Here is a 22,729-nt window from a genome sequence, read left to right as displayed (position 1 = left end):
TCAAACAAGGATTTCCAACATGTAAATGACATGGTAAGACACTTTGCAAAAGTCAAAGCAGCCTGTCATGTACTACGGTAGGCAGTCATTTTCTTGTTCCAAATGTTTCTAGCCCTATTATTTATGAAGGGGTTCTGCCTTCTTTAACCAAGATGATAAGCGAGTAGCTTAGTGACAGGGATTCTTTAAACGTTTAACATCTATTTCTTGGTGAAAAAAAATCCCAAAGATGTCAAGGCATGGGAAGCATTTCAGGCATTAATATTTTGCATAGCGTATTCCTTTCTACAACAGTACCTACTGGCAACAAATGCACGCAAACCTATTTGGGGGGAGAGGGTGATTGCTGCTCCTGAGTTCACCGTCAGACTAATGAAAATGAGCACTAAAGCGATTATGTCAAACGCCCCCATGCCAATGTACATTTACATTTCAAAAACAGATCTTGATATATGTTAAATACAGGCTTTTCTTTTCGAAGAGTACATACCTTCCCAGTCTTCATATACTGCTTAGCCTTTTCAATATTTCCTTGTTGTTTAGCTTTCAATGCAGCCAACTTATATTCTTTTTGCCTTGCAACCAGAAGAGCTCTTAAATGTGTGCTTTTGTCATCTGTAGACATTAATAAAATATGGTTATCTCCGAACTAGAGAACCAGAGTATTATTTTGACTTCAGAAATTCCAAACCATTCGCTTACTTGTGAAAGAAGTATTTGTCTTTCTTTGAAACTCTTTATTGAATGCAACATCAAAATGTCTTTAGAAAGGTTTTCCATATGGAAATATTTTGTTGGAAATATTGGTTATTAGTTGAAGCATTCTGTAAGATATCCGCTTCTGTGATGCAAGTGCAGGTGAGTCAATCACTCTCTCTCGTTGGAAATGAAGTTAAGGAAGAGGTGTCCTTTAACAATTTTCCTCAGATGGGCTCCACATGTCCTGAACGCTTCACCTAATTACCAATATTTCCAACAAGAGAGATGGATTGATATACCTGTACTTGCAACACCAGAGTTAATAGCTTACAGAACGCTTCAACTTATAATTCTGACAATCTGAAAAGAATCAATTGGCCTTGAGAAAGACTTTCAGTCGAAAAACATGTCTGTTTTTTGCATAAATTACCACCAGAAAATAAACTGGAATAGCAATCGACCCAAGACTCTGGGACATTAATTTCATAGACAACCTTTCTAAAGACGTATAACAATATTGACCAAGCGTGAAGTGCGAGTGGTTTTTCACTTTACTAAAAATCAAACCATCCTAAAATTCGTATTCTAGTAGGGCATATAAGATTTGCGAGAAAAGGCGACCACATGTAGTGGAATTGGGATGCTGCCCCTCAAGAATATATGCAAGCCACTCCATTACGACCATGACTCATATACTGGATAGCACATGGTTTTCGTTGGCGATTCAGTCTTTCCACCGATAGTCTAGCATTGTACCATTTTACAGCTAACAATAACTTAAAAATCAAATATCAACAAGTGGCAGAAGTGGTCTGCTGTGGTAGCCTGTTTATACTTTCTATTGTTTTGGAGGCGTAGTCTCGCAGGTGAAATTCCAGCTTTTCTGTAAAAGGATGTACTCTGCACAGAGCACGGAGCAGAAAGTGGCAAACTTGGTCCTCCGTGGCTGCTGTGGAAGTCTATTTATACATTTCACTGTTTTGGAGGAGGCATCTCAGAGGAGGATTTCCAGTTTTTCTTTAAAAGGATTTACTCTGCGCAGCGCAGAGCAGGAAGTGGCAGAAGTGGTCTGCTGTGGTCAGCCGGCCAACCGACACATACAAGTCACCGACCACATGAAATAGTGTTCTGGACCCTAAACATCTTACACATTGGGTGAGCAGCACTTTTATTGTGCCGTAGTATGCAGCCATTTTCTGACCGGCGTGATATGAAATGTCCTCAAACGTTTACTCCCTTCAAAGTAAAACAAAGTGGAAAGCAACAACCCAGTGTGGTGGTATGCTCAGAGGAATGTCTGTGGCAAAACCGGTGTAGCAAAACACAAACCCAACTACTGCCCCTCTAAATCACAGCCTCGTGGGTTGCCTAGAAGTGAGTAAGCCCTCCCCCTCTCCCCTTTCCATTCCTCCGCAGCCATCTATGATGAATTTATAGTTGTCAAATGCGTTTTTAAAAAAAAATAACGGCCCCTTGGACGTGGATGCAAGAGAGGAAAGTTATCCCTGCGGAAAACAATGTCGGACTGCAAGCCTGACATAAATATTTTTCATCGGGAGTATGCATAATTCCACACACAACTTTGTCGCAATCGCCATCACTTTTATTTTACCTTTTATGAGTCAGCCAATTTGGATTGGATTTATTTTTTTATTTATTTGTATTGCCATTTCCTATACACATAACATATCTTTGCATTGCAATGTCACTTTTCCCAACTTTAATCCCCCCCATTACTCCCTCCCCTCCTCAACCACCCCCGTTCTTCATTGTATGTAGTACTTGGGGATATGAACCTTCTGCAATGTACCTTCACATCCACTTCGAGCATCATAGTATGTCTAGTATTTTCAAGTTCTGAGGGCACCATTGCTTCATATAATCTCCCCTCATGTAGTCCAGTATGAACCCCCAGTCTCGACAAAATTTGTCTCCCTCTCCCTGTATTTTAAAGGGGATCCATTGTATAGCAAGTAAGCCTAAGCACATCCACATTGAACCGATACATCGCGGCTTTCCAAAAAATGCCATCTTGGTCATTTTTTCTCATTTCCAAGTTATCATTCTGAACGCGGTAATCATTCACAAAGTCACTGCTCTATGGGCTTCTCAAAGCTTGCTCCTGCTCAGGAATGCTGAAACTGCTGAGCATATTGTTTGTCTTCAACTTTAGAGCCTTGAAGTACTGGCACACATGTAGCTAATCTGTAATTAGGTGCCTTCCTGTCTTCATCGGCTCTGTCTGTTCCGCAGTTAATTGTGAATATGCATATAGACTATTAAAATGAAGCACAATTCGCAGCATATGTAGTTCTGAAAGGCCAAATTGCTGAGTAGAAATACAGAGACTGACCTTTTAGTCTAGAAACAACATAGATAAAGTAGCATGAGGCATGTTACCTTGTGCCGGTAACATGATATACTCCCATACCCCATGCCGTTCTGCTTTTCCACACAGTAAAGTGTTCCTGCACATGTTGTATGGTAAATTGCCCATGTTCGTAGGTCTGTAGGTCATGAACTCTCATCACGTGGTGGCTTAGCACAAATTCACAAAGCTCACTCCCCCATGTCCAAGCTCACTTCCTCCGTGCCTGTATACATGCACTGAAGAATCTGAGACCGCATATGCGTTAATAAACTGTTGTTCATATATTTGTTCCTCGTGACTGGTGCGTCTTAATTTCTTTGCAGTAGCCTTATATTTTTGGACTAACATTATGTAGCTATTCAATGATAGTGGGGGCGGAGGGGTCTTTCTGTTCCATTTCCTTGCCAGCACTAGCCATGCAGCTATCAGTAATATTACGTATGCTTTGCGTTGGGATTTTAATGGGATTTGTAACTCTGTATTGAAGAGGCCGCACATCCATTCCCTCAATGAGTAAGAAGGGAGTCCTTGCACCATGTACTGGATCTGTGATTTGACCTCCCCCCAGAATTTATGCAGACCCAGACAGTCCTACCAGATGTGTCTTCAATATCCCCTCCCTGAGCAACCCCTCCAGCATTCCTGAGATACTCCTGGGGACATGGCGTGTAGTCTTTGCGGGTTGTAATGGCACTGCATTACCATCTTGTACCATGCTTCCCTAGTTTGTATTGACAGGGTGCATTTGGGCATCTGTGCCCATAGAAATTCCCATTGCTGCAACAGTATCTCTTCACCTAATGTGATCTCCCATTTCAACATATATGCCAGACATGTTCTAGTCCTTCCCGTGTATAATTGCGTATAGGTTCAATACCTTTGTCTCCCGTGTGTGTTGTTATTAATTTTTCAAAGACTGTGAGACCTCTCTGTGTTGTCTGTCGCATGGCTGGTTGTTTGCGCCAATGTCTTAATTGGCAATATTCCAATCTATCTTTTTCTGACACCCCCATTTGCTGTTTACATTCCTCAAAGGATCGTACTTCCCCCTGGGTCATCATGTCCCCTACTTTCACACATCCCATTGCTCTGGGATGTGCATTGAGGGTTACCAAAGAGTGGGGTGAATGGGGATGGAATCGTGGATATATGTCTTTTCTTAATCAGCTTATCCCAGATATTGCATACCACCATCAGAATTTGTCTCAATCTTACATTATTAGGCCTATCTAATTTGTCTAACCACAACATCCCAGAAAGCGGGACCCCCGCCAATCGTTGATCCATTCTAGTCCATAGTTTAGTACTTTCCTTGAAGAACCATTCCCTGAGGACTCTCAACTGGGCCACTGCGTAATAATTCCTGAAATTCGGAAGGTCAAAACCCCCCTTTTTTCTGGGGGCCATCAGTGTGGACATTGCTATTATCTAGGTTTTCCTCTGCAATAAATATTGTGAGCTCACTTTATTCAGGCTCCTAAAAAATGTTTGTGGTATCTTGATTGGAAGCGTCTAGAATAGGTATAATAATTTAGGGAGAACTACCGTTTTTATTGAAGCTATCCTGCCTAGCCAGGATATTCTCAGTGGTGTCCATCTATTTAGGTTGGTTCTTATTGTGGCGAGAACGTCCGTGAGGTTTGCCCAATACATTGGTGATATTGAATTTGTTAATTTCACTCCTAGTTAAGGGATTGAGTGTATAGCGATTTTGAACAGAGAGACCTTATGCAGTGTCACCAAATGGTCCCCCGTGAGTCCTTGGTTCAAGATTTCGGATTTGGTCTTACTGACCTTTAAGCCGGAAACCTTTTCCATGTTGGCCAGTTCCTGTTTTAATACCGGAATTGATGTGTTCGGCTGTGATAAAGTCATCAGCATGTCATCTGCAAAGCTGACACTTTATTTTCCTCTACGCCGAAGGTGATGCCAGGTAACCATCAGGACCCATAGATTTATTTATCGGGAGCCCCCTAATTACCGCTTTTACCTCTTCACTCCCTATCTCACGCTCCAGGAAGGCCCTTTCCTGGTCTGCAACCTGTGGCATCGAGACCCGCCCTATATACTGTTTCATGACTTCTTGGTCAGTATGATCAGATTTATATAGGGCACCGTACTAAGATTCAAAGGCATTGATTATATTCTCTGTTTCCATTGACAAAGTTCCGACATTCATCTTCAGGGGCGTTATGGTTTGCTTCGCCTCTTCTGCTCTTAACTGCCTAGACAGCAGTCTATGAGCTTAATTAGCGTTGACGTAGTAACATTGTCTAGTGTAGAGTAGGGACCGCTCCACTTTGCGAGAACGGATCAGTTCCAGCTGTGAGTTAAGGTCTTTCAATTTGTTATATGTGGAGCGTTTATTGTCTTTAGCTAGAGAATGCATGGTTTTCTGTTTCTCGGCCTCTAAGTCTCGTTTCACCACTTCTCTCATTCTCCTTTTTTGAGACCGAATTGTAATAATTTCCCCACTAAGAACCACCTTGAAGGCCTGCCAAACCCCTTCCAAGGAGACCCCACAGTTCTCATATTCTATTATTTTGTCCTCCAAGGTACCCAGAGCCGCTTCATCGGACAGAATATCCCTGGGGAACGGCCATGCCCATAGGCCACTTCAGGATTCCCATCTACGTATTGAGATAGTCAGCAGTGCGTGATCTGATAGAGAAATTACCCCCAATTCCATGCCCTCAACTTCCCCCAACAGAGATAATGAGACCCAGATGTAATCGATTCTGGAAAGCATCTGATGTACATGTGAAAAACAGGAGAATCCGCTATCCTCACCCCTTATTTCTCGCCAGCCATCCCTGATGGCCAAGTTCTCACAGGCTTCTTTAAAGCATATGGGAGGTGGACTGTTTCCTTGGGCACTATGTCAGCTGCGGTCCCTAGCAGGCTCCCAACCTAAGTTGAAATCTCCTATAAGTATAATGTCCCCTATCGGTTTTCCAGTTTTTGAAGTACGGTGCAAAGGAAGCTGAGCTGGTTAGAATTTGGAGCGTATACCGTTTATACTGTCTATACCCCAGCTGGATGTATACAAAAATGAACCTACCCAGTTTATCCTCCATTGTTTGCAAGACTTTTGCCTGCAAACAGTTTCTGAAGCCTATCAATATCAGGTATGTGAAATTCTGATCAATTACCTGACTTTGCCTGACCATGGTATTGGGACATGTCAGGTAAACGGCTAAGGTGTTAGTCCGTTGTCCTTCGGGTTGTGAGAAAGTGTTCCTGTCGGAAAAGGGGCAGCAGTGTTTTTGAATGTCCTACGTGGGGAAAAAGTGTTGAAGGAAGGGGGATACCGCTTCTCACCCGCCGGTGTCCCACTCCCACTCCCACTCCCTGAGGACCCCATGCCGGTGATCCTCTCTCACTGGTACACCCGCAGGAACTGGATCCAATAGTGATGGCCGTGTCCTGGTCCCGATATGATATGATATGATATGGTGTTTCAAGGCGCGACAAGGCAGGGAGGGGGAACAAAGGGAAGACAGACAACGATCCTACTAGGCCAGGTGTCATTCAGATCGCGCAAGTGCATGGGTAAAGGGGAAGGGAAAAGTGCAGGGGGAAAGCGAGAGGGGAAGTGCAGTACAGGGGTAGTAGAATAACAAGATAAATAATAAGGGCCAGCTGGTGGCAAATGCAAGGTAAGTGCAGACAAGTGCTGGGAAGGGGGGCTGTAGGGATACAGAGACAGTCCCGCAGTGCAGGAGTTGCAAGGTAGGCAGTGCAAGGGGAGAGTGGCTGGGCCAAGGACCGACAACGGTGAGAGTGGCCCAGTAGCAGATTCAATGCAATTATAGTCAGGAATTTAGCAGGGGAGAGGGGGGGAGAAAGCAGAAGCAAAGAGGAAGGTTTTGAGGTGCTTCCGGAACCGGAGATGGTTCTCCTCAAGTTTCAGGGAGGCAGGAAGGCTGTTCCAGAGGGAGGCTCTTGCCGCGGAGAGAGATCTACCCCAACTCGTTGCTTGGAGAAGCGGCTGACCCTGAGGGAGTTGGAGGCGGATGAGCGAAGAGCTTGAGAAGGAAGATATTTAGGAAGAGAGAGTTGAAGGTATTTTGGCCCCAGTCCCCAGAAGGCCTTGTGTACAATACAGAGGGTTTTGAACTTAATCCTCACAGCCACTGGGAGCCAGTGTAGAGATTTCAGTCCTGGAGAGATATGGTCCCTGGGCTTGAGGCCAAGGACAAGTCTCGCAGTCCTGTTCTGGATGAGTTGCAGAGGGCGGAGAGTAGAGGCAGGCAGATTTAGATAGAGGCTGTTACAGTAGTCCAGCTTAGAGAGAACCAGGGCTCTGGAGACAGTGAGCTTCTGGGGGAAGGAGAGGAAAGGTGGAGGTGCAGCTAGTAGTGTGACTTCTTAGAGACGTCAGATATGTGAGGAGAGAAAGAGAGTGTGGAGTCGAAGATGACCCCGAGGTTTTTTGCCTTGCAGGTAGGAGCAGGAAGAGGGCCAAGAGAGGCCGGCCAGAGAGCTGCAGGGAAGGAGGGAGTGGGTGTGCCGATGAGTAGAATCTCAGTCTTGCTGGCATTAAGGCAGAGGTCATTGGCGGCACACCATTCCTGGATAGCAGACAAACAGTCAGAGATGAGGGAAGGAGAGGAGGAGGCTGGAGGTAGCCTGAAAATGAGCTGGGTATCATCCGCATAGCACTGAAAGTTGGGGCAGAGAGCGGCGATGCGGTGGGCAAGGAGTGCCAGATACTGGTTGAACAGCCAGGGAGAGAGGTTAGATCCCTGGGGGACACCACAGGTGGAGAAAAAGATGTCAGAGAGGAAGGAACCCAGTTGGCCCCTGGAGGGTCGATTGGAGAGGAAAGAGGTCAGCCACCCCAGGGCCTGACCAGTGATACCCAGGTTATCATGCAGGATGGCATGGTTGACAGTATCAAAGGCAGAAGAGAGATCGAGCAAAATGAGAACACACAGAGTGTTAGAGTCAAGGTTGGTGAGCAAGTCTTCACGGATGTTCAGGAGAGCAGTTTCTGTGCTTCTGGCAGCTCTGAAGCCAGGCTGATGGTCATGAAGACTACCAACAGATTCAGCATGGAGATTAAGCTGGAAGATGGCCAGTTTCTCCAGGAGCTTGCCCAGGAAGGGAGTGATGGAGATTGGCCGATAGTTAGCCGGGCAGTAGGGGTCGGAAGAGGGTTTCTTAAGAAGAGGGTGCACAAGGGAGTGCTTAAGGGGGGATGGGAAGCCTCCCTGGATGACAGATCCCCGGGGACAAGCTAGGTAGACACCTTCAGGTTTCTCACACCTGGCAGGCTTCCTTTTAAACACCTGTGAAAGGTCAATGTGGTGCAGGTGTGTGGTTAAGGTTGGGCCTGTCTGACCTTGCCTGTCCCCGTCCAGGTGGAATAGTCTGTCTTAGTGTGTGTTTTGTCAGTAATCCTCATCCTCTCAGTCCCTCTCTTCCTCGTCTAAGTGTTTGTGTAAAAAAGGCGGGAGTTGGGAAGTCATCATAGGATGGGAGAGAAGTGTTGGCAAGGGGGGATACCGAGTCTCACCATTGGGTGGCCCCACCCCGCACCCCGAGGACCCATCACTCAGTTGATCCTCCCACACTGGTCCACACCCAGGGACTGGTTCCAAAGGCGATGGCTGTGCCCTGGCCACTTGAGTGACAAATCCCCCAGGGCTAGCTAGTGAGACACCTTTTGGTTTCTCACAGAAGGCATTCCTAAGCTAAAAGTAACCCTGACAAAAGGATGGCTACATTGCCTACCCTTAGCCCTATTTGCATTATGCAATCAGCCCGGCTCAGATTACCACCTGACTCCTCACCAGCTGGTGACGGGACAATGTACGCATTTACGTCTTGCTTCTCCCATTCGGGAGTGAGCTGATGCTCATACTGTTTCCAACGGGCTTGGTACTGAAATGCATGACTACTTGACTGCTATGGCGGCAAGTGTTGCTTTTATGTCTCAACAGCTACGGGCCTGGCAAGGGAGGTCAAAGAAGAAGGAGATTTATTGCTAATCAAATTTTTCACCAGGCACTGGCACAGGCCACGATTTGAAGGCCCATACATTGTTGAGGAGGTATTCCCCACAGCAGTGAAGATTCAATGGAGAAGAGCATGGCTACACATTAGTGATGTCAAACCCTACAAAGGAGAGACACCCCTGCCACAACTCCCTGAATCTGAAGGTGGAGAGACTAAACGTGTTCAGACAAGGTTGTCTCCCAGAAGCAGATAGAAACCAGCAGACTGGGAGATAATGAACTGATCGATCCTAATGACAAACGAAAATAATTGAGTGAAAAATGTTTCTAAGAAACTTACCTGCACAAAATAAAAGGTAGCACTTTTACAATGAGAGAAATACATACAGTAAATGCTGACTTTTCAAATGCTACGGTTAATGATTTTTTTCTTTTATCGTGGGCACTTGTCCTGCTGTAAACTAGAAAATTAACTCTTGCTGCTCTTCAAAGAAACCCTATGACATGCTTTATTCTTGAAAGAGTTCTACTTGCTATAGTTGTGAAGTTTTTCTTGTAGACACTAACAGTTTGGAAATGAAGACAGGAGCAGCAGTATTGATGAACCACTTCTGGACTGTGGATCTAGGGTATATATGAAGTTGCATCCAAACTGGTGAGGGTTATGTTCCTTAGTGCTAATAAACATACCCACTCTGGTAGTACCCCAAAGAAATATACAAATTCCGGGTTTCCCTAAAATGGATGCACATCACATTTGAGGAAAAGAAGGTCCATCACTCTCATGCACAAGAAAAGGGAAAACTATTTCTCAACCAAATCAGAGGATGTTTACAACGATATACCAGACAGACACAAATTGTTTAGCAAAACAGCATGCAAGTCACTGCCAATGCGAAAGGACTACAAATAACGAGATGGGATTTGTTGCAATCAACATAACAGTGAAGGGATGTAATGCTATAAAGGAAGAGCTAAGGGCCATAAGACTAATGTCCCCTCAGAACAGTTACGTCATCAACCTAATAATGGTAATAATAACTTGTTGTTGCAGTGTGGTGAAGAGCATGCGGTTTGCTGGGCGAAAGACGGTTATGTGGATTTTCGGGAGAGTTAGGTATGCAGAGGTTTGAGCTTGGGTTAGTAGGTTACCCTAGGCCCTTGCAGGAATTGTTCTGCTTAACTGACATTCCTGTAGGTAAGCTTATTGCCACTTTCCTTTCTTGTCCATCTAATTGTTGCGAGTGATGGCGTGGCTGTGTAGTGTTTGGGTTTGGTGTAATGGGACGGGGTGTGTCTAGTCCCCATCTCTAGTATTGGTGCTGTAGGTTAGCAGTCCCCTACTCCCTTGCTATCTGTTTCTGTCGATGGTCTGTGTGTGCTAGTGTGTAATCACACAAGGTACAGGAAAAAAATGATTTGACAAATATAACAGACATACTAATAGAGATACCAGAAAAAAATATAGATATAAACCCAAATATAAAGATATTAGTGAATCTACATGACATTTCCCAAGAACTTAATGACAGCAATAGAAACACCACAAGTATAACATCAACAGCCATGTTTGAACTGTTTCAAATTGAAAGATGTCAACGAATCGAAAAAAAAGAGAGATATCCAATCACTACTCCTACATAAAAGTAGTAACAGAGGTAGAACTAATATATTTAAGGAACAGAGTACAAATACTGAAAGTGAAACTAACAATGATAAGTCACAGACTGCTCCAGAGTTATTAATACAAGAAACAACACATGGCAGTAGCAACAAATCTAATGAAAGAATAGATGCTGACTCAGTGAAAAGTACGTTGAAATTAATCAACCAATTCTAGAGCCAACCATGAAAAGTAAAAAGCTAAATGAGAATCAAAAAATAAAAACCCAAAAAAGCCAAAAGATTTTGCAAGCTATAATGTATGAAAAACGCAATAAAGTAAATAAAACTATCTTAATAAACAATGAGTGTGTCATAAATGAAAATTGCGAAAGTGTAGAGAAGATAGAAATAGACCTGAATAATGAGCAGACTAACAAGAATGTACAACTTACCCATGGTAACGTTCTTTCGACTGGATGTTCCTCCCACGTATTTCTCATCTTTTGACATGTGTTGTCCAGTTACAGCTGCTTCAGCAATTTTTTTTAGGCAGCAATACGCATTTTTGACATTCTAGATATGTAAAATCTTTAAGATCTAAGGCTGTCCAACCTATGTAGTCTTTCCTTCTCCTTGCTAGAATGAGATGGGGATAGAAATAAGGCACAACCATTGTTTGTCCTTTGTGGAAATCAGAAATGATTTAGGGCAAAAATGAAAGCTTAACCCTTAGAACAACCCTATCCTTGTGGAAGGTAGCAAAGGGTGTCTTGGACAAAATTGCCTGCAACTCGCTCACTCTACGGGCTGATGTTAGAGCTACCAATAGAATGGTTTTAAAGGTTAACAACCTTAAAGGACATAAGTGGAAGGATTCAAAAGGTGCACACATTAGGAATTTTAGAACCAGATTAAGGTCCCAAATTGGAACCTGGAAAGGAGATGGAGAAACACATTGGTGAGCCCCTTTAGAAATGGTGTCACCAGGGGAATTTTGAGGTAGGAACACTCTTCTGACAAGCGCTAAAAGATGGACAGCGCCACCAAATGGCCTTTAATAGTACCACTCTGGAGCCCCAGATTGGCCAAAGACAACAGAAAGGATAAAACATTCGCTGTTTTACACATAAAAGGATCTACATTCTTTTCTCTGCACCAGTTGCAGAATGTTTTCCAACGGCAACGGTACAAAGACTTTTGTTGCTGGCCTCCTGGCCAAAAGCAAAATCACCATTACATCACCCTGGAGGTCCCAATCCTTGTATCTCAACCTTTCCGAAACCAAGCTTGAAGGTTGAGAGTCTTGACCTCTGGATAGAGAACCCGACCCTCCTCTCGCGAGAGAAGGCCCTCTCTTTGTGGAAGACGTATTGGAGGGAATATGGACATGTCCAGAAGGTCCAGGGTACCACGTCCTCATGGCCCAATCCAGAGCAACTAGGATCATGTGTTTTCCGGACGTTCTCAGCCTCTTGGTCACTTGAGGAATGACTGAGACTGGAGGAAACACGCACAGAAGTGAAAATTCCCAGTCCACTACGAACGCGTTCCCTAGAGCTCCTCTTGGGGGAAATTCCCTGGAACAGTACAGATCGCACTTCGGGTCACAAACAGATCCACTTGAAGGTTTCCCCAAAGGGTGAGGATCTCTTGAATTACTTTCTGGGCTAGTTCCCACTCGTGGAAGACTGTGCTCTCCCTGCTCAGAGCGTCCACCGCTGTGTTCTCCTCTCCAGCTAGGTGAACTGCAGACAGGGAGTTTCCTTCTTGAATTGCCCAGAACCAGAGCTGCATTGCCTCTCTGCACAGTGGTAGTGACCTTACACCGCCTCTCTTGTTGAGGTAGTACATGGCCACTGTTTTGTCCGTCATTATCAGGACATTCTTTCCCTGTACAGAGGGCAGGTAGGCCTTCAGCGCTAGTCTGATTGCCCTCAGCTCCAAGAGATTGATGTGTAGTTTGGACTCTGATGGAGACCAACAACCGCTGACTGTCAGATTGTTGGTATGGGCTCCCCACCCTGTGAGTGATGCGCCCGTTACTACTGTTATCTCTGGCCATGGTTGCTAAAATTGTTCTCACTTCAGAATATTGTCCTCGCCGGCCCACCACAGAAGATCCTGTGCGACCCTGCTTGGAACCTGAAGTAGGACCGACATCTTTCCTGAGAACTGGGACCATTGAGTTCTTAGAGCCCATTGAAGGGATCTCATTCTCAGGGTGGGATTCTGGCACCAGAAAAATGCACAATGCCATGAGACCGAGCAACCTCAAAAAATCGAAGGCCGGGAGACACTGGGCATTCTGAAATTTGGTAACCATCTGAAGAACGTCTTGAGCCCTCACCTCGGGTGGCAAGCTCTTTCCCAAGGTTGTATCCAGTACAGCTCTGATGAACTGGTGTTTTTCAGAAGGTGTCATATGGGACTTCTTGTAATTGAGGAAGAAGCCCAGTCTGTGAAGAGAGTGGCAGGTGACGTTGAGATGGTCCAGCGCTTGCTTGGGAGAACACGCCCTGATCAGCCAATCGTTCAGGTAGGGGTAAACAAAAATCCCCTTCTCATGAGACTCGCTGCCACCACCACCATCAGTTTGGTGAAAACCCTCAGGGCGGAGGTCAGCCCGAATGGCAGAACTCGAAATTGATAATGAGAACGGCCAACTGTGAACCTCAGTTATTTTCTGTGCTTCAGATGGATCGGCACATTAAAGTAAGCAACCTGAAAGTCCAATGACACCAACCAATCCTGGAGTTGGAGGGCCTGAAGGATCTGAGAAAGTGTGACCATCTTGGACTTGTCCTTCCTGGAGAACTTGTTCAAGTATCTCAAGTCCAAGATGGGTCTCAATCCTCTTGTCTTTTTGGGTATCAGGAAATAAAGGGACTACCATCCCTTGTTCGTCTCCACTACAGGGAATGGTTCCATAGCACCCTTTTCTAGCAGGGTTAAAATCTCCTGCACAAGGAGCGGATCTGGAATTCTCAAAGAGTGGTTGCCCAGTGGATTGCTCTGAGGTCTTTGCATAAAAGGAAGGCAGTAACGGTGGGCTACGGTTTCTAAAGCCCAAGCATTCAAAGTAATGTCTTGCCACTCTTCTAGATGCTGAGACAGACTGCCCCCCACTGGTGAACTGTGACTCAAGGCCTCAGGTTTTAAGGTGGCTTATGCAGTGGCAGATGGTAAAGAATACACTCCATGAGCTGGCTTTGCACCTCTTCCTGGTCCACCACAAGGAAATCTTCTTTGACCCCTTTGACTGCCCATTCCTCTCACACTTCCAACCGAGGAGTAGTAGCGAAAAGATCTACCCCTCCAAGGTTGTCCACTAGGTCGATAAGGCTGAGGTTGCCTAATAGCAGCGCCTAAAGATTTGGCTTCCACCTCATTTTACTCGATCTCTCTGCGGCCTTTGACACAAATGACCATCAGAGGTTCTTACACTGCCTTTTGGATGCTGGAATCTCGGGAGTGCAGCTGAAATGGTTCTCGTCTTTTTGATCTGACTGCACTCAGGTGGTGTCTCTTCCCCCTTTCACGTCCCCTCCTATGTTATTTGACTGTGTCCCCCAGGGGTCAGCACTTTCCCCTTTGCTTTTCAATTTATGTATGGTGGCCTTAGCCAAGCTTATTGCTAGTTTTGGTGTACATTTCTTTATGTATGCGGACGATAATCAGATCTTTTTTCGTCTTAATGCCACTAAGGAAACCCTTTCTGACCTTCTGAGAGACTGTCTCTCAGCTGTGTGTCAGTGGAGGACTGAAAACTGGCTTAAGTTAAATGGGGGGAAAAAACGAGGTACTGGTGTTGGGCCAGGCAACCAATAGCTGAACCTCTGACTACTGGCCTGTTGCTTGGGACCCTGCCCAAAACCTTACACCATAGTGAAGGGCCTCAGTATTAAGGTCTCATGGAGCTCCAGAGAAGCGCACATTTCTACGGTCTGCCAGAGTGGGTTTGCTCAGCTAAGAATTCTGAAGAAGGTGCTTCTGTTTTTTTCCAGCGAAGCTAGGGATGAAATCGTCATTGCCTCTATCATGGGTGCAATTGATTATTACAACAGAATCTATCTCGGCCAGCCAGAGGCACTGCTCCAGCGTCTTCAGATCCTACAGAATGCGGCAGTAAGGCTTGCTCTTGGCACCCCTAGACTATCCCACTACCATGACCTGGCTGCCCACCAGAACCTGGTTTAAATTTAAGGTCTTATGTATGGTCCATCGTGCTATCCACTCTATGGGCACTGAGTTCTTGCAGGCGAAGCTTTCTATCAGAGATCTCACCGCTCAGCCAACCAGTTTTTGCTGGGTGTCCCGCACTTTTGACGATCTCGGGCAGGAGGTAGATCCTTTTCTGTACTGGCCCTCTCACATCAGCAGTATTCACGTTCTATCTGTCTTTCATAAGCAGCTAAAAACATTGCCTTTTTAATGGGTTGCCCATCTCTCCTCTTTGATGAGGTTTTTTTCACCCAGCACCTTGATTCCTCCAGGTCTTTGCCGCACTCTTTACATTTCTTTACATTACATTATATTACATTCGAGGTCTGCCACTTCTCAAGACTCTCGTCAGCCTTGTTGCCAAAAAGGTGAGACCCATCAAAAGGCATGTTGAGAAGTCTGGATTGCACATCCGGACACAGCTTCCATTTGATAAAATGTATTCCCTCATCCAAAACTGGATGGCTAATAACAGCTTCTGTCTCAATGGAGAAAAAACTGAGATACTCATAGTCGGTTCCCCAGCCAGACTCTGTAAACTCCACCCTAACTACACTTCCATAGTAATAGATGGCACCCCCATCACTATATCCCGCGAAGTCAAAACTCTAGGAGTCTACCTTGACTCTAGCTTCACCATGACAAATCATGTCAACGCTTTGGCCTCATCCACGACATACACAGCTAAACTCATCACACTAAGCAGCCCTCTCCTCTCCACGGAAAACTGCCTCACACTTGCCAGAGCCCTTATTCTAACAAAGATAGACTACTGCAACGTTCTACTGCTAGGCACCTCTAAAAGGAACTTAAGAAAACTGCAACTCCTTCAGAACAAAGCCCTTAGAGCAGCTTGAGGCATAAACAGAAGAGAGCACATTTCCCGACACAGAAGAGATGCCCATTGGCTCCCTGTACAAGCCAGAATTCTCCACAAAACTCTCACCTTCACCCATAAATGCATCTCAGATATCGCCTCCTCCTACCTCAGCCAAAGTATTTCGCGCAAGACCATGGCCAGAACTCTCAGATCCAGCGGCAACACACACCTCCACATCCCACGCTTTACAACATCCAGAACTAGCAACGCTAGCTTCCTCACAGCAGCTCTGCGTATCTAGGACACACTTCCCGCTCACCTTAGTAACAAAGCTTCCTTCTAGAAGTTTAAGAAACTACTTAAAACCTGGCTGTTTAACAAATACTAACAGCGCTAGCCCTACCCAGTATCTCTCTTTGGCTGCATGGCCTCCAACCTGCCTCTACCTACCTCGCCTGCTTGGTGGAACCCTCCTGCCTCTCTCTTTACTATATAACTGTACAAAATTGCCCAAGTATGTATGTAACTGACTAAGACGCCCAAGATGTAACCAACTAAGATGTATGTATGTAACACATGTATGTAACCGACTAAAATAACTAAGATGTATGTAACCTATGCCGTGACACCCAAGGGTTTGGGCATGTAATCAAAGGCAATAAATAAATAAAGTAAAACATGACTTCTGCAACCGTGCAAACCTGTGCATCACGGTGCCGGTAGCCATGGCTCTGCTGATGCTATCAGCAGTATCCAAACCTGACTGAAGAGACTCGCACATGGCTTCTTTGCCGTCTCCAACTATGGCTAGAAAGCTGTCTCTTTCACCCCCTTCGGGAATGTGCTCTGCCGCCAAATGCAGTCCCATAGAGTGAACGTAAACTTTGCGAGGGCACATGGGGAGTTGGCAGATTTGAGTGCCATACTCCCTGCGGAAAATACCCTCCTTGCCTATGCATCTACTCGTTTGTCGTCCCTATCAGGAGGGATTGTAGGGTACGCCGCTTCTTTAGATGTCGCAGTAGCTGCCTGCACCACCAGACTCTCTGGAGTGGGGTGTTTCGACAGGTAGTCAGGGTCACTACTGGAAGGGCGGTACTTCTTGGTTAAGTTCTTATTAACAGCCAGATTGGCCTCCGTTGTCTCCCAATTCGTCACTGCCCTTTTCTGCAAGGCCATGTGGAATGGTAATATGGGATCCAACTGTGGACCCTTGTCCAAGATGTCAGTAAGGTCATCTTGTTCGTACGGCAATGGAGGTCTACTCCAACCCATGTAGTCCACTACCTTTGACATGAGTTGCCTGTAGGACGCATCTGCATGCTCCCCAGCCTTTGGTCTCCCAAGCTCCAACTCAGGTGAGGTATCCACCCCACATGCAGTCTGCAGGTTGTCATAGAGGTCCCTCATCCTGGACTCTTGTGCAATTAAAGTCTTTAGTACATTAGGCGTACCAGATTGTAGGCCAAATTGAGCCTCTTCATCAGACTGCTAATCCTCGTCATAAATGGAAGAAAGAGACTTAAAATAGTCTTTCCTGGGTAGTGGTACATATGTTTTATAAGGAATGATGGGTTTTGTCAGTAATGGGTTTGACGCTGGAGTAGTCATTGAAACTTTCTTTATCAGCACCATTGGTTTAAATAGGGTGCTCAGTGTTTGGCGCAGCTGCCAAAGATGGCACAGCTGGCGTTTATGCCTTCGGCATCGATGTCGACATTGAGGGTTTGGCTGGCGTCGACGACCTCAACTTATGCTTGCAGTTCGACTGATCCTTCAATGATACTTCATCGTATTGAGGCCTCAAGGGCTCACGATGCAGATCTGGCCTTCGTCCCAGGCTCGAGGGCGTGCAGGATTTAGGTTGAGTCATTTCCTTCCCGGCTTCTTTCAAAAGTGCGGTAGGAGCATGGCTTGGAGGCTTTTTTTTTTCGAATATTTTTAGCATCTCTGCTCGGAAGGCTTCCCACTCGGCCGAAGTGGTTTTTTGGTTGGGCAAGCTACTCTCTCGTGGGAAGCGTCCGATGATGAAGTCAATGAAGGCGACCTACGGTGCCTTCTTTTCGATTTCTTCGAGGACGAAGAAGAGTGGTGTGAGCCACTCCTCGATCTCGACTGCTTGGCCTTCTTCCTCCGAGGAGAGTTGCCTCTCGACTTGTCAGTCGAAGGTTTCACGGTCCGGGTAAAAGATTTAGGGATTTGGCCTACCTTCAACTTCCCCTTCCGTTCCTGCAAGGCCTTTCCAGTCATAGACTGGCACTTGGAGCAGTCGAGGTGTCATGTCCACCCTGAGGCACCACAGATTCGATGGGGATCAGTCAGAGACATTTTTGACCCACAATCCTGACACTTATTGAAACTGGACTTCGGGGTCATCGGTGTCGATGATGAAGACATTTCGATCTCGAAATAGCGACGTCGTCACAAGAGTGAAGAAGTGCGCCGTATTTCTCGAAGCTCACGCTGTCGCAGAAAAACTGACCTGAAGCCAACGGGCGCTGCACATGATATACATGCCTTTGATGTCATCATCCTCGATGGAGACCTTCCAAGGACATCGAGTTGGCGACATCGACGCACAGCGCCCTCTGCCAAAATGCTTTTTCCAAAGCAGCTTAAGCTGGACAACACATGTCAAAAGATGAGGAATACGTGGGAGGACCCAATCCGTTCGAAAAACTACAACATGAAGTCTGCGACAACGATGTACCCATATACAGTGATAAACAAATAATTGATGCACAGAATCTAAAAGACGATAAACATCCACAGGATATTCCGAGCTACATGCTCGATAAAAGAAGGAAAGAAGGAACAGATGACATAGAAAAAATTCAAATTAGTAGTAATTTCGGTAATACCATCCTTGTAAAACAACTAGAAAGAAGAAAAATAGGGAGAACGCCACTATTACAGTGCATGCTCTTGAAGACGTACATTGTCTCTTTTTAATCGACTGTGACTCCACAGATGTCCCATACATAGAGAATAAGATAAATCATATAGAAAAAAACAAAAGAAATAAAAGATGAAAGAAGTAAAAGTAACAGACAAATGGTCAACGCGGGATCTCAAACTAATATACTGAGAAAGATATCCATAATGTAGTAAAGCGAAAAGTAAGTAGATAGATTAATAGAAGTATATTAATGATCCAGAAGTTGAAATAATTGAGAAAATAAAAGCATTGCAACTACAACCTCTTTCGTCTATCGGTATTCACCTGCCCTTGTTTGTTTGTTTATTGATTTGTAGGGCGCACCAAACCCTTAGGTAACTGGGCGCAACAGAATACAAGGATACTTAAAGCTTAGTTACACAGTAGGGAGGATAGGTGAGGTGCATGCATACATTACACATTCAACAGATCTAGTAAAGGATCATGCATACATTACACATTCGACAGATCTAGTAAAGGATCATACATATATGCCTACATAAGGAGGGACCCAATACAACAGGGGATCGGGTAGAGAATAACAGACAAGTGCCAGAAGGGGTTCAGAGGCTAGTATATGGTGCATATTGGTTAGTCATGAAGGTTGTTGGATCTTAGCCATTTGAGAATGTTACGTCTAAAGCTGCAGTAAAACTGGTCTATTCTGAGGTCAAGTGGGAGGGCATTCCAATACTGAGCAGCTTTCACCGGGAAGCTACTTCTGCCAGTTTTTTTGCCTAAATCTGGGTATCTGTAGGCATTGGGAGTTAGCAGCTCTGGTGGGGCGAGTCGTGTTCTTCTGACTATTTTCTGTGTAAGGTAAGGGGGAGCTGCGTTATTAAGGCACTCGAATGTTAGCAAGGCTATTTTAAGTGGGATCCTGGCGCTACTTTTTAGCCAGTGGTGTTCTCTTCTCATATTGGATACATGTTCTCTAGTGGGTAGGTTCAGGGCCGTTCTAAGGGCATTGTTTTGCAATATCTGAATTGTGGTGGTGATGTATTTGTTAGCTCCCATGTATAGGGCGTTGCAATAATCTAGTTTTGAGAGTATTAAGGCATTGGCAAGGATAATGCAACTAGCTTGTAAAAGGAAAGTTCTGCATGCCCTAAGAAGTTTGCAGGTATAGGCAGAGGATGATGCTAGAGAGTTTACCTGTTTCCTCAATGTTAGTGTGGAATCAAGGTGAAAGCCTAGCGTTTTCACTTATTTAGCTGCTGTGATTATGTTACCATCAATGTTCAAAGCAGAGTAATTGGGGTTAGGTTTTTTTAGGTTAGCAACGGATCCAAGGATCAAGATCTCTGTTTTGTCGTCATTCAGGCAGAGGCTGCGGGTTGCCATCCATGCCTGAATGAGGAGGTATATTTCATTTACCAAGGACGTATCAGAGACAAAGTTGCCCGAAAGGGGAATGAGGATCTGGGTGCTGTCTGCATAATTAGTGTAAGTGACACCCAGTCTGTCCAATTTGTCAAATAGTGGCTTGGTAAATATGTTATACATAGTTGGTGGGACGCAAGAGCCTTGAGGGCCATTGCAGGTTGTTTGGATTGGGTCCGCCAATGCCGATGTGGAGAAAACTCTCATTGTTCTATTGTCTAGAAATGACTGGACCCAGGCTATGGCGTCACTCGAGAAGTGGGCAGCCGATGCTAGGTGTTTGCACAAAACTGCATGATCCACCAGGTCAAAGACTGCCGAGAGGTCAAGGAGGAGCAACATGGCAGTGTTTCCTTTGTCGTTGAGCTTGTCAATTTGTGTCTTAGGATCGATTAAGGCCGCCTCTGTGCCATGTTGTGGCCTAAATCCGGATTGGCGGGAGCCTAGTAGCTTGTTAGTTTCAAGATAGTTCCCGATTTGTAGATAGGCTAATCTATCTATTATCTTGAGAAGGAAGGGTACTGTGGTGATGGGCCTGTAGTTAGTGGGGGTGGACGGGTCTAGAGTTTGTTTCTTGAGAAGAGGTAAAACCCATGACTCTTAAGTTACTTGGGACGGTATTGGTTGAAAAGGAGGCATTCATTAGTTTAGTGATGAAAGGGGCTAAGTCTCTTGCAGCATCCTTAATTATTTGGGCAGGGCAGTTGTCACCCTTGCAATTAGAGGGCTTCAGAGATGCGATAATTTTTTCGGTTTCCTGGATGGATACTTTAGTGAGTTTGAACAGAGCTGGACCGGGCGTGTCTTTAGTAGGGCAGGTGGGTAGTGTCTCAGTAGGAGGTAAGGAGGTTTTTTTGTGTCAATTTTGAGTTGAAGTTTTGTTATTTTATTGGCTAGGGCATTCTGGATGCTAGTGCACCGTTGTTTATCTTTGGGTATATTGTCCGTGGGGGCATGGGGGATTCTAGTTCCCGAAGGATCAAACAATTCCTTGGTATGAGAGCTGGCGTTAGAGATTCTTTCGTTGAAGAGATCTTTTTTGGTGTGGATAATGTCTTTTTTGTAGTTATTTGCAAAGTGATTTAATTGCGATTTGTTTTCGTCAGAATGTGAGTGTCGCCACAGGGATTCTAATTTTCTTTTTTGCAGTCTTAAGGCTTTAAGGTGAGGGGTAAACCAGGCATTGAGATGTGCCTGCTGTTTACTCTTACGTAGCTTGAGGGGCGCAATGGTGTCAAGGGCCTTGGTCATGGTATTATTGTAATGCTCCACAAGGAGATCGGGACCGAGTTACTTGGGAGAGCGTTGATAGTGGGAAGGAGGAGTGGCAATAGATTGACCGGTGTGATATTTTTTTTAGTGTAGTTGAATCGTACAATAATTCTACAGATATTTCACACAATTGTACCACTTCGTACTATTACTACCGAAGATATTGAAGTAGTAGATCAAGAATTAAATACAGATATAGTCCCTCATTACAAGTGTGCCGGTCCGGAATTAACGATGCTGGTAGCACCGTACCGGCACCATTTTCCAGACCGCACATTCCGAGCCACGATGGCGGAAACACTGTCACCATTAAGTGACCCCTTCGGTGCTACCGCACCCGGTAGCACAGTCACCGCAAACAGCGGGACGAATCGCTGGACGTCCCTGAATTACTGGCACGCCGGTATTCCGGGTACATTACGAGTACCACGTACACGGAAACACCGCCATAAAAATGGCGTTAGCACCGTGACCACCCTGCCTGAATTACCACCACCACAGACCAGGCTTTAAAAAGTGCCAGGTGAGCACCAACAGGCCCCACATGGCCTAAATTATCCCTGCTGCACAACATTGGCCACAGGGAACTAACAAATGGGACACACCCAACCTACCTCCCAACACAACAATGCTGGAAAATCAGGTCCCAAGTGGCCGAAATTAGCCCTACTGCACAACATTGGCAACTGGAAACTAACAAATGAGACGCACCCAAACCCAACCCACCTTCTAACACAACCATACTGGCAGTCGGTCTAGCAGCAATTGGGCTGGGGAACCTGCAAGCAGCAATGGAGTTAGAAGCAGCACTGAGGCAGAGGAGGAGGCATAGGTGCAGGAGGCAAATGAGGAAATAGGTGGCCATCCCAAACATCATTCAGAAGCAGGTACAACCCTGCAGGCAGCCACCAATAACCCGTATTAGGGTCTCGCCCTGGAACCTGACCCCAAGCCAAATTCACACCTTATACCGGCTTGACAGGGGCACCATAATGTCAATAGTAACCCTCATCAATGACGACATCTGCAGTATCAAACATCCAGACTGCAATTCCCCCTTGCTGAAGGTAGTGTCGGTATTACATTTTCTTGCAACCGGCATATACCAGCACACCGTTGGTGAGCTGCACGGGCTGTCACAACCCTATTTTTCAAGGATAATGTTCCAAGTACTGGATGCGCTGCTGCGACATTTGTCAGACCACATTGCCCTACCCCGAACCCCTGCCCAGGTCAAAGCCACCAAAGTGGCCTTCCATGCCCTTGCGGGCATGTTCAGCTGCATAGGTGCGCTAGATTGCACCCATGTGGAGTTGACTGCCAGACATGCCATTGAGGCCGTGTATAGATATCGGAAACAATTCCACTCCCTGAACGTGCAGATGGTCTGTGATGTCGAACAACTCACCACCCATTGCTGTGCACATTTCCCGGGATTGACACACAACTCAATGGTT

The 22,729-nt window shown here is 45.5% G+C and overlaps 1 protein-coding gene across 1 annotated transcript in view; it reads right to left on the bottom strand.

Moving 5' to 3' along the window:
- The window catches only part of CC2D1B (coiled-coil and C2 domain containing 1B), a 2,515,186-nt gene that overhangs the window by 1,609,952 nt on the left and 882,505 nt on the right, over window positions 1-22,729 (bottom strand). The window contains exon 8 of the mRNA XM_069642198.1: window positions 491-615. Within this exon, the coding sequence (XP_069498299.1) occupies window positions 491-615 (125 nt within the window). The remainder of the gene's footprint in view (window positions 1-490; window positions 616-22,729) is intronic.

This window comes from Ambystoma mexicanum, chromosome 1q (assembly GCF_040938575.1).
Source record: "Ambystoma mexicanum isolate Mex_15411 chromosome 1q, UKY_AmexF1_1, whole genome shotgun sequence".
NCBI lineage: Eukaryota > Metazoa > Chordata > Amphibia > Caudata > Ambystomatidae > Ambystoma > Ambystoma mexicanum.
Note: the sequence above shows the minus strand (reverse complement) of the source record. Positions and strands in the feature narration are given on the sequence as shown.